General features: G+C 52.7%; 1 protein-coding gene across 3 annotated transcripts in view; it reads left to right on the forward strand.

Annotated features, from left to right (window-relative positions):
• The window catches only part of LOC102458398 (butyrophilin subfamily 1 member A1-like), a 16,974-nt gene extending 6,090 nt beyond the window's left edge, over window positions 1-10,884 (forward strand). For all 3 annotated transcript variants that reach the window (XM_075918120.2, XM_075918118.2, XM_089770699.1), the window contains exons 4-8: window positions 2,260-2,544; window positions 6,556-6,660; window positions 8,187-8,207; window positions 8,331-8,357; window positions 10,169-10,884. In XM_075918120.2, coding sequence (XP_075774235.2) covers window positions 2,260-2,544; window positions 6,556-6,660; window positions 8,187-8,207; window positions 8,331-8,357; window positions 10,169-10,683 — 953 coding nt within the window. In that variant the 3' untranslated portion in view covers window positions 10,684-10,884. The remainder of the gene's footprint in view (window positions 1-2,259; window positions 2,545-6,555; window positions 6,661-8,186; window positions 8,208-8,330; window positions 8,358-10,168) is intronic.
• Window positions 10,885-11,362: the final 478 nt, after the last annotated feature.

Raw genomic sequence — 11,362 nt, forward strand, 5'->3', positions numbered from 1 at the left:
TCTCAGGTGCTGATCTATCTCCTAACTCAGGTTTTTGTGGACTCCAGCGGTTTTCTAAATGCCTTAAAGTTTAGGCCGTTGGATGTTGCAACACGAATCCTCTTTGTGGATCTGGGGCTTCGTGTTTATCATCCGTGTACCTTTAAATCCCCCTTCACTTCCGCGTTTCCCCAAGCAGCAGGGCTGGTGTCAGTGTTGGTGTCAGTGTGGTACAGGCTTTCTAACCAAATGAAGGACTGGACAACGGCCCTAGAAGATAGGAAGTCCCATGTCCTCAGAAGAGAGGGATACTCACAAATGCAGGTTAAACCTCTCTCATCCCGCACCCTCGGGACCAGACCGGTTCCGAATAAGAGAGTTTTCCAGGAGGTCAATATTGTCTAGCAGCATTACCAACACGTCCACTGCTTGCTGGGCTGTTAGAAGACATTGAGGGGTAAATTAGAGCTAAAGAACAGCACAGAACACTGAGAGCCAGGGCTGGTGGCTGTAAACAAACTTTCTGAGGCCGCGGGAAACTTTGCTGCATCCATGAAAAGTGGACCTCTGGCTGGCTAACATCATTCCGGACCACGGAGGTTTCTGGATAAGAGCTTTCTGGATTAGAGAGGTTCACCCTGTATTTGGGCTCTTTTCTGTTCGAAATATGGAATTGTGGAGTATTTGAGCTGGTGGGGGGGGGCACTCCATGTTTTTTCTTAATGATTTTTGTATCAGCTGTACTGTCTGAGCCCAGCTTGCTGTCACGTTTGAAACTAACCTGCTTTGTTGGATCTGGGCCCTTAGAGGCACATCTTGTATCGTGCATCCTGGCTGACACATGAAGGTTTAGCATCAAGCAGGATCTTCTCCATCTTGTGTCTAATTGCCAGTGAAAGTTTTAGTCACCAGATTTGCTACTTGGTGGCCAGTGTGCAACTCCCCCAGCCACGACCGGTGGCGTGTTCATTTTCTTTTTCTTTTTATTTGATTGCTTATTAAACAAACATTTAAGGTCATGCATCTTGCTAATGAGCCCTGGTTTCGGTATTTTTTTCTTCCCTAACATTTTCAAATATCAAGGGCTGTGTCTACACTGCACCCCTTTTCCGGAAAAGGGATGCAGATTAGACAAGATTTTAAGAGGAATAAGGGACCTTTCGGAAAAGGCTTTATTTTCCGAAAGATCCTGTCTAGACTGGCGCTTTTCTCCGGCAAAGCCCCGAGCCAGAAAAAAGTGACAGCCATGTTCATGCAAATGCAGAGGGGGATATTTAAATCCCCCACTGCATTTAAATCCCCCACTGCATTTGCAATTCCGACTTGTCTAAACTGCATCCCTTTTCTGGAAAAGGGGTGCAGTGTAGACACAGCCTATATGTTTGTGAATAGCTTGGGTGCCAGAGTGGCACACGTCCGAACAAGCGCACATGACCTCAGTACTGGTGCACAAGACAAAACTCACTCCCCCATGCCTGGAAAATCTTAGAGGGACACTGGAGCTGACCCTCCCCTCCCCGCTGCTGTTTTTGAGGACTCATTTAAGTAATTGTTGAAACTAGTGAAGGAGGCTGAGCCGGGGTGGGGGGCATGGGCACACAGGCTTCCGCCTCCTGGCTTCACCTGCCAGTCTCTGCTGCCCCAGGCCATCGGATCTCACTCCCTTAGAAATCAATTGAATCTGTGAACTCAGACCTATAAAGCACAGAAATCAGGGAGAAATCTCTTGGGTTCCTTGCCCCCTTTATGTCCTCTCCAAGCCTGTCAATCACAACACTCCCCTGTTGTGAAAAGCTTTCACTTCTGCCTCTGAGGTGCATCGACACTGCACCCTTAACTCAGAATGAGAAACACACTTTGCGCTACTTTGCAGATCTTTATTTTGAGTCAGTTTCAGAATAGCTTATTTCGTCATTTGGTGCTGTCTACACAACGCCAGATTTCAAAATAAACAGCTATTTTGAAATGTTCCTTAGCTCTCGTGGAACAAGGATTACAGGGATGCCAAAATAGTGCATCTGTTATTTCAAAAACTACTTAAGATTAAGGTGCGGAATATGCTATTTCAGGATACCTCCGCTATCCCAAAATAGCGCTGCTGTGTAGAAATACCCAGATTGCAATATGGTTACACAATTGCTTTACAAGCGCTTCTGTCAAGTTCCCTGTCTCCATGAATCTCAGCCATAAAGCTGGTGTAGTCAGTCGTATTGAAAATGTCGGTTTTTATACTCTAGGCTGTACACTTATCTCGGTGAACACTGATTCTTCTTACTCTAGTTTCAGGCTCTGCTCCTCAGATCTCCATGGAGGGTTACCAGGACGGAGGGATCCTGATGGTCTGTCATCTGGCCGGGTGGTACCCAGAGCCCGAGGTGCTGTGGAGAGATCTCAGCGGGCAGCTTTTATCTTCCTCGGTGGAAACCAAATCCAGAGATGCCCAGGGGCTCTTTGAAATCAAAAGTTCCCTCGTTGTGACCGAGCGCTCCAACCAGAATGTGTCCTGTTCTGTCAGAAGCGCCCGCTTCAGCCTGGAGAAGGATCCCTCGACATTCTATATGTCAGGTCAGTGACCACCCAGCCCAAACGCTGCCATCCCCAGCAGGGGAGAGGAAAAGAAATAAAACTCAAATTTGCTAAATAACACAACATTTAAAACACTTCTTCATGGAAAATTACATTAAGATCCAGTTGAGAGCACAGTTTATGGTAACAGATATTCCAGGTACATTGTAACTGTCCCAGAGAAAAGCAGTTTGAACCTGGGAAAAGGGTTACAGTTACATTAAAAAGAAATCCCAAAGGATTACTGTCCACAAATGCCCCCAGACAGGGTTATAAAGTGGTATTTCATTTCTGTTTTTGTTAATATGTGTTTAAACTGAAATTAGATTTCTTGTTGTCATGCACTCACTACAGGGCAGGGCTAAGGTACCGACTGGCTGGCTGGACTTTCTGGCACCCAGTGGACTGGTGGGTCAAACACAAGGCTCCTTGCCCCAGTGACTGTGGAGAGAGAGATGTGATCTGCTGAGATCTCTTTGGCCTGAGGAAATTTGTGACAGTTGAGTCTCTGCTCACAGAGGGTCAGGAGCAAGGCAGGGCCAGAGTTTGATCTGTCACCGTTAGCAAACTTCACCCAGGGAAAGGGGCGTCCATAACCACAAAATACTGTGAGTCCGATCCACAGCCTGTCACTGACGTGAGGAGGATTTGGGTCCGTGCCTATGCCAGGAACTCCTGAGCCCGCAGAAGTGAAGAGTTTTGGGCTATGAATTAGCCCTTTAATCATTTATTTCTGCTCTTAAAGCCTCCGGTTTTCTTTTTCTATGAAATTCCCTGGGGGTACAGAAGTTTGTTTCACTTCAGAGTAAGATTTCTGCTGGGAAATGTAACAATACCACAATTTCTCTTCCTCCCTGTTTTCAGTGTGTCACTAACTGCATGAAGAGGAAGCTTTTCCTTCCCTCCGTTTCCCCAGACGTGGCTGCTGGGTTAGGCGGTGGGTTCAGAAGACCTTCCTTGCGCTCCCTGCAATTCCCTGCCTCGTTCTGTACACGCTGAGGCCAGGGATCCAATAGGCACCCTGCTCAACCCAGCTGCATCCTGGTGGGGGGGGAGGGTACATCCAGTGCGCTGAGGGCATGTCTAGACTATGTTTAATTTTGAAAGAGGATATGCAGATTCCATGGGAAAGGCAGGCAGGGCTGGGGAGCGTTGGCCTGGCCTCACTCCCAGGCTGCAAGGCCTGAGGACACTGGGGCTGTGGGGAAGCAGCCAGAGCAGGAGAAGGCAGCAGGCCCATCCCCCCCCTTGCCAGTGTGGGGTGGCCATGTCCGAAGCAGTTTGCCCCAAGATAAGGGGCCAGATGACGACTGGCCGTGGGTCACTGAGGCAGGTGGGTCTAGAGCAGGACTGGGCGATCATTTTTAATGGGGGAGGGGCACTCCAAGAATTTGATAAGTGGTCGAGAGCTGCACTCTTCTTCCTTTGTGCTGGTGGAGGAGGTCGGGGGAGGGGTCTGAGATGGGGGGTGGGTTCAGGGGGGGATCTTGGGGTGGGGAGATTGGGGTGTGGGATCTGGGGGTGTGTGGGTGAGGGGGTGACTGTGACCTGGAAGGGGACTGGGGTGCAGGGTCTGGGAGAGGAGTGTGACCTGGGGCAGGGGTTTGGGTTGTGACCTGGGATGGGAGATTGGGGTGCAAGGTACCTTTTCCACTGAGCCGCTGGAGGAGCCCCCCAGCCTCCCTGTATTCTGGGCTCCCCCTTGTCTGTCCCAGGTCTGAAGGGTGCCAGGTCTGTCCCATGGGAGCTTGGGTTGGAGGTCCTTGGGGGGTGGGATGTGGAGCTTGAGCCCTTGATCTCTGGCTCTGGAGGTGGGTATCCTATCCTCTGTGCCACCGGAGACGCCCCCCAACCTCCCTACATTCTGGGCCTGCCATATATGTCCTGTGTCCTGAGGGTGCCAGGTCCGTCCATCAGCAAGCTCTGAGGTTAGCAGGGAACGTTGAGGACCACGGCAAGTGGAGGATGCTGAGTGGTCGGGTGCATTCAGGGGACTGTAGGAGAAATACAGGACGTTAGTGAGTCTTGGGTTTGGGATTTTGAGGTGACAGGGATGTTTGGGGCTGTGGCCAGTGGGGCAGAGTTGGTGCAGGAGAGGATTCTGAAGTGTAGGAGGAGAGAGTGCCGGGTCTGGAGGGAGCTGTGACCCGGGGCAGGAGGGCAGGAAGGAGGTGCAGGGTCTGGAAGAAGGTTGTAACGTAGGGCAGGAGGGGGAGCAGGGTTTTGGGTTGTGCTAGAGATAGCGAATTGGAGTGCAAGGTCTGGGAGGGGGTTGTGACCTGAGGAGGGGTGTGGAAGGGGATGTCTGGGAAGGATTACGGGGGCTTGAGCAGGGATGCAGAAGGTTTGGGTTACATGGGGTAACGGGCTGAGAGTTTGGGGAGGGAGCAGCTGGGGTGCCAGGGGCCGGCTCTGGCGGGGGAACTCTTACCTGGGTGGCTCCCAGCCAGCAGCCCAGCAGGTTCCTTAGCCGGGTCCCTGCCTGCCCTGCCCTGTGTGTGCTCAGAGCAGCTGCAGGGGGCATGTTTGCTGCTGTGAACACTGGGGGATGAGGGGGGAGGCCACTTCACATGCTGCCTGTCCAGTAAACAGGCAGCTGCTATTGGCTGGAAATTGACCAATGGGAGCTACTGGGGAGGGGACGGTGAGGGGGGCTGTGTGAGAAGCCTCTCGCCCCCTCCCCAGGATCTCAGCATTCACAGAAGCACATGGCCCTAGAGCCCCACCCCTCAGCAGCTGGGAGCTGCCATCCGCAGCAGTCACCGGGAAAGCTCAGCTTTGTCCCTCTGCCCTTGAGCGGGAGCGTGGGGATGTCACTTGTGCAGCACCAGGGGCTGTGAGCGGGGGGAGCAGGCTCAGTGGGGCACGATCTTCAGACAGTGAAGCTGCTGGACTCTCAGAACTCTCCCGCGTGTGCATTAACGACAGCTTTTCAGAGGCTCTGCACTTGGCAGGTTGTTGGGTGGATTTTCCCAGGGAAAAGGCGCATCCCTGCCATGAGGTCGCCCTTTGCTTCATCTCACGTCTCTGCTCCAACACTCAGGCCACTGAAGTTTCTCCTAGAAAAGCTCATTGGATGGTTTTGAAATGTCAGAACACGCTGTTATTCCCTGCCCCCGTTCTCAGAACCAGTTCTCACAGTTTGGCTGAAACTTGTCAATAAAGTTCAGTCTGGGGCAGCCGCCCAGCGTGGAACTTTTCTGCCCAGATGCTTGAAATCTGGCAAAGTCGTGAGCAACTGAAAAGAGGGCCCTACAATGGGAAGTGCCGAGCAACATTTATAACCGGTGATGTGACCGGCCCCAGAGAGAAGCAGGGAGAGGAGGTGACGGGGGTGGGGTTGCAACCACATTAGATAGTATTGAATGGTGTATTAAATACTATTGAAAGTCTTCTTCTTTGCCTTTGGCTCCCAATGGGAGCCTAGACTGTCAACAATTTCTTTCCAAGCCTCTCTGTCTTGTGCCACCTTTTCTAATTCTCTCCAGCTTTTATTCGTTTTCCTCACATTCACATCCAGGTCTCTTCTCCAACTAATCTTTGGCCGTCCTCATCCCCTTTTTCTTGCTGAAAGACGGGGAATCAGCAGTTCAGTATCCTTTCGGGTTTGGCTGCCCCACATCATAATCCCTCTTTGAGGGCCTTTTGTAGTCAAGGAAGGCTGGCTTGCTATTCAAATTGAAACTGTTGATGTTTTTGTAGCATCTGTTTATTTTTACAGGATGGGGTTGCTAGTCCATGCCCAACCCTCATTCACCTCTTACGACATGCTTGGAAGGGTACAGAGGTGCTATTCTTACTTCCCCATAGGGTCCTGGGAACCTCACGGGGTACTATCGAAAGTGGGTGAACCAAATCTCTTAAAATTGATTTCTGCCAGTTTGTACATTGCAGGGAGCCATTTTTTTCTACATGCATTTCACACAAATCTTGGTGTGATGTATTTTCTTACAATAAAAACATGCAGCCTGTTGCTACTGTGTCTAAGCTAGTCTGTGCTTTGTGTTTCAGACTCCTTTTTCCCAAGAGCCTCTCCCTGGATGGTGGGCTGGAGTGTGACCTTGGTGATTTTGTTGGTGTTCGTCTGCCTGACTTGGTTTCTGTTTAGATTAACAGGTAAAGCTCGAAGCGGGGAAATAAAAGGTAACCAGAATTGTTCTCTTTAGAAAAGACAGTTTGGATGTTTCTACATGAGAACGTTACCCCAACTTACGGCATGAATGTGAACTGACTGTGTGAAACCAATGCAGATCTCTGTGTGGACTTACCAATTTAAGAGGAGTTTGTTTCAGGATAGATGAAACGTGTTCCCTCTCATTGTAAAGGAAGCCTAAAACTAGGTTTGCAGCAGTCGAATTAGATTGAGAATGGAACCTGAAAGCATTAAGTTCCCAACTCCCTTTGACATTCAATGTGATTTGGTTCCTAACTCCTCTAGATGCCTCTACAAATCCCTGCCTTCTGGTGTGTTTGAGGTTCATTTCCACTGTATTCAAAAGACTATTCCAGTGTCAATGAACAGCTCATCACTGCTGTTGCGGCAGGCGCTGTTAGATGGTGTCGGTATTCAGAGTCATCCACGTCTTGTGGTTTTGAATGTGTGAGCAAATGTTCGGTGTTGGGGCAGACTGACACTGCTGCTCCTCGTACCCTCGGAAGAGAAGGGAGCAGAACAGGAAACAGACGAGTTTCCTCATTGTCTTGGTCTCAGGTCAGACTCAGTCCTCAAGGCACCAAGTTTTGAGGTTCTCTAGGAAGCAAGTATGATGGATCCGTTGGATCGGTGCTAAGTCCCAGCTGAGTCTTGGAGGAAGCCGTTTAGCCAGATCCCATAGGGGTGTCGCTCTTCCTTCAGAGTCGGTCCCTCAGCCTCACCACCTCCTCAGCTGGGCCTCTGGGCTCCAGCCCTCCTGGTTCACACCAAGGGCTCTGCCCGGCAAGTCCACACTGAGACAGGCCCTTGGAATGTAACCTGTGTGGGCTCTAATTCATCCCAACAAGAATTTGCTTTGGCAAGAAACAGCCTTTTCCAAACAGAGCAGGATTTGTTCATCATCTGGCCTCCATCCCTGGCCTTCCCTGTGGACCAAGCCTGGGAGACCCAAATTTCTGTTATGGAAGATTTTCACATGGATGTCACAATGACAATGTGACAACCCTAAGCAATACTGCCCATGCTAATTGCGTAATTAGTTACTGAAATAATAGGGTAGGGAGCCGACACTGTGCTAGTGTCTTGTGGGGAGGGGGGGTTGTGCACTGGATGCTTGTGGCAGAAATGCGTCCGTACAAAGAATGTCAGAGGGGCTGGTGGCAGCTCAGAAGATAAGTAAAGATGCGGCCACTGGGGCCAGCGTCACGTAGAGTCAGTGCCCACAACCCTGGCGTGTAGGAACTTTGTGAGTCAAAATTGTGACCTTTTGCCAGACTCCAGGCTGGAATGCTGGAAATGGGGAGACACAGCTCACACCCCTCACACAACTGCACCAGTGTGAAAAGTGACTTGCTGTGCCTCCCTAGGCCTGTATTGACACAAAACAATGCCCAGGAGATTAGCCTCAGTGATCAGTAGTTGGGGGCCTGCGGTCGTTAATTTCACACATGAGATTTTACAGCCTGGTCTCTTTCTCTTTATTATTTAGGTAAAATTCGCACAGAGCTAGGTAAGGACCTTTTTGTTGTTTGTTTTATTTCTCTTTCTGATTCAGTCTTTTCTGCAATAGTGAACCTTTTTGATTCTACATTTGTCTGGTTTAATTCATTCCTATTTCTGTGTTGACTTTCAGAGTGGAGGAGAGCCCTACGTGACGCAGGTAATTACAACAAATGTCTAATCAATGGGTGACCCTGCTCTGTCACTGTGTAAGAAGGTGAAAATATAATAAACAGAATAGAGTATGTTCCTGGTGGGAAAAGAGAAGGTGCTGAGGTGCGAGGAGTAAGAGGCAGAGAACATCCAAGTGTGTCCTGGTTACAAATTGCTCCCCACCTCCAGAGATAATCCCAGGTCTGCATCTCTGAGTGGGTCTGAGTAGCCTTAAGAATCCAGCCCTAGAGTCAGGGAGAGGAAGGAGAGCAGGGACCAGACAAAAGAGTTCAAATCCAGAATCCCCTTTATTTTCCAAAATATCCGCGTCTAGACCGGCGCTTTTTTCCGGTAAAGCTCTGTGCCGAAAAAAAGCGGCAGCCATTTTTATTCTAATGAAGTGGGGGAGATTTAAATCCCTGCTTCATTAGCAATTGCGATACGTCTAATTTGTATCCCTTTGCATCCCTTTTTCGTAAATCTAGACGTAGCCCTGTTCTTGTAGAAGCCCATAATTCTCTGTCTGCCCCTGATTACTAGCCGTAGACGTTTAATTAAGGGTCTATTGACTCACGTCATTATCTTCGGCTCTCAGACGTGGCAGGATGGAACCAAAGTCAGGCCGGTGTCAGCAAGAGACGTCCAAGCTTCAGGACTTTCAATACAAGGGAGGAAGGGTGCATCAGGGGAGAGCTAGTTGTGACCATGTAACTGATAAGTCTCAGAAGGAGTCTCAGAAGTATTAATCTGTCTGTAAAGACAACAAGAGGTTCTGTGGCACCTTTGGGACTAAGAGATGTGTTAGGGCATCCGCTTTCGTGGGTGTAAACTCCACTCCGAGTCATCTGATGAAGAGGGTTTTAGAGGTGGGGGGTATCTCTATAACACAACAATAGAAGGCAGGTCCAAGCACCCTCTCTCTTTTCTTGTCCATCTACACTCCTGCCTCGGTTTTACCCACGAAAGCTGATGTCCTAATAAATTTCTTAACCACTCAGGTTTCACAGGACTCTGCATTTCCCCCCCCCCCACACACACACACATGTTGGGGGGAATCCCCTGGGTGTTCCCTGTGAGCCCAGGGCACGGGCGAAATAAAGAAAGACACGAGGGGTCACATGCCCCCAGCACTGTGGGAGGGAGGGAAAGGGGCTGGCCTGTGGGGACACTGGTGGGGGGAGGCTTGGTGGGTCAGCAGGGGTCTGGCCTCCCCACACTAAGCAGCAGCAGTGGGGGAAGCAGAGGGATGGGGCCAGGGGAGCAGAGTGAGCCGGGGTCACTTTCTCTGTCTCTCCCTCCTGATGCTGTTGAATGGGGGGGGGAGACTCCCACTGGTTCCCCCCCCCCCACGCCATGCTGGTATTCCCCTGGGGCTGCCTCAGTGGGGGGAAGAGGCAGGGCAGGGACAGAGCAGGGAGGGGGCAGAGCAGTGGCAGGGGGAGGTGCAGCCTGTGCTGGAGGGGGGTTGTCACAGCCCTTCTCTGGGCTGGGGGGGGGTCATGTGGCTGGTGGCCTCCCTGTCCCCCCCGCACCAGTCACCTCTGCAAGGCCCCTGATCCCCACCCAGGGACAGATGGTGCCTGAGGGGGAAGTTTGAGTCTCAGGTCGGGGTCAGTAAATCTCTGGGCTCTGTCACTGGCCGGTGGGATGAACCTCAGGGGCTGGGCCGAGACCTCAGGGCTGCTCCCCACTCAGAGCCGGGCGCCCCGGGGGGCAGGAGAGTCCCTGAGTCACTGCCCAGCTGGGGCAGATTCTGTCCCTGACGCCATCGACCCCCCAGGGCCGAGCTCTGCCCCTCACGCTCTGATTCTCCCCCAGCCAACGTGACTCTGGATCCAGACACGGCGCATCCCCGGCTCGTCCTGTCGGGGGATGGGAAACGTGTGAGATGCGAACGGACATGGCAGCCACGGCCCCGCACCCCGAAGAGATTTGACACTGAGGAATGTGTGCTGGGCCGTGAGGGCTTCACCTCGGGGAGACATTACTGGGAGGTGGAGGTGGGGGGTGGGCGACACTGGGCTGTGGGGGTGGCCAGAGAGTCTGCGAGCAGGAAGGGATGGATCAGCCTGAGCCCCCAGGGCGGGATCTGGGCTGTGCAGCGGCTGGGGGATGAGTTCCTGGCTCTCACTGACCCTGCGACCCCCCTGCCCCTGAGCCCCCCCCGCAGGATCCGGGTTTGTCTGGACTGTGACCGGGGGCAGGTGACATTTATCGATGCTGGAACCGAGGCCCCGATCTTCACTTTCCCGCCGGGCTCCCTCCCCGGGGAGAGAATCCGACCCTGGATCTGGGTGTGGGGCACAGGCACCGAGCTCCGACTGTCTCCATGACAACAGCCCCTCTGGCCTCACACCCCCCAGACTCTGTGACCCTGGAGGACTCCCCTGTACCCCGCCCCGGCTCCTCCTCTCTATGGTTCCTGAAACCTCCTCCCCCTCCCTGGAGCAGCAGGAGGAGCAGAGATGGTGGTTGGGCAGGGGCAGAACTAACAACCGGGCTGGGGACAGGCGGTGGTGGGGGCCGGGCTGGGGGCAGGCGGAGGTGGGGGCCGGGCTGGGGACAGGCGGAGGTGGGTGTTTGGGCTTGGGACAGGCGGAGGTGGGGGTTGGGCTGGGGTCAGGCGGAGGTGGGTGTTTGGGCTGGGGACAGGCAGAGGTGGGGGCCGGGCTGGGGACAGGCAAAGGAGGGGGGCGGGTTGGGGCCAGGCGGAGGGGGGTGTTTGGGCTGAGGACAGGCGGAGGTGGGGGTTGGGCTGAGGACAGGCAGAGGTGGGGGCCGGGCTGGGGACAGGCAGGGGTGGGGGTGACAGGACACAGAATTAACCCAGCAGGGTTGGGGGAAGCTGGAGGCTCTGCAGCAGCAGGAGGCGATTTGCAGAGATCTGGGTCCATTGGCGCAGCCAGAGGGGAAGGGGTAAAATCAGGACAAACAATGGGGCCAAATCAGAGGCGGGTCCCTGCCCCAATCTTGGGGTCCCCGGGCACATTCTTGGGGGAGGCTCTCTAGGCC

Source organism: Pelodiscus sinensis, chromosome 19 (assembly GCF_052426305.1).
Source record: "Pelodiscus sinensis isolate ZL-2025 chromosome 19, ASM5242630v1, whole genome shotgun sequence".
Taxonomy (NCBI): domain Eukaryota; kingdom Metazoa; phylum Chordata; order Testudines; family Trionychidae; genus Pelodiscus; species Pelodiscus sinensis.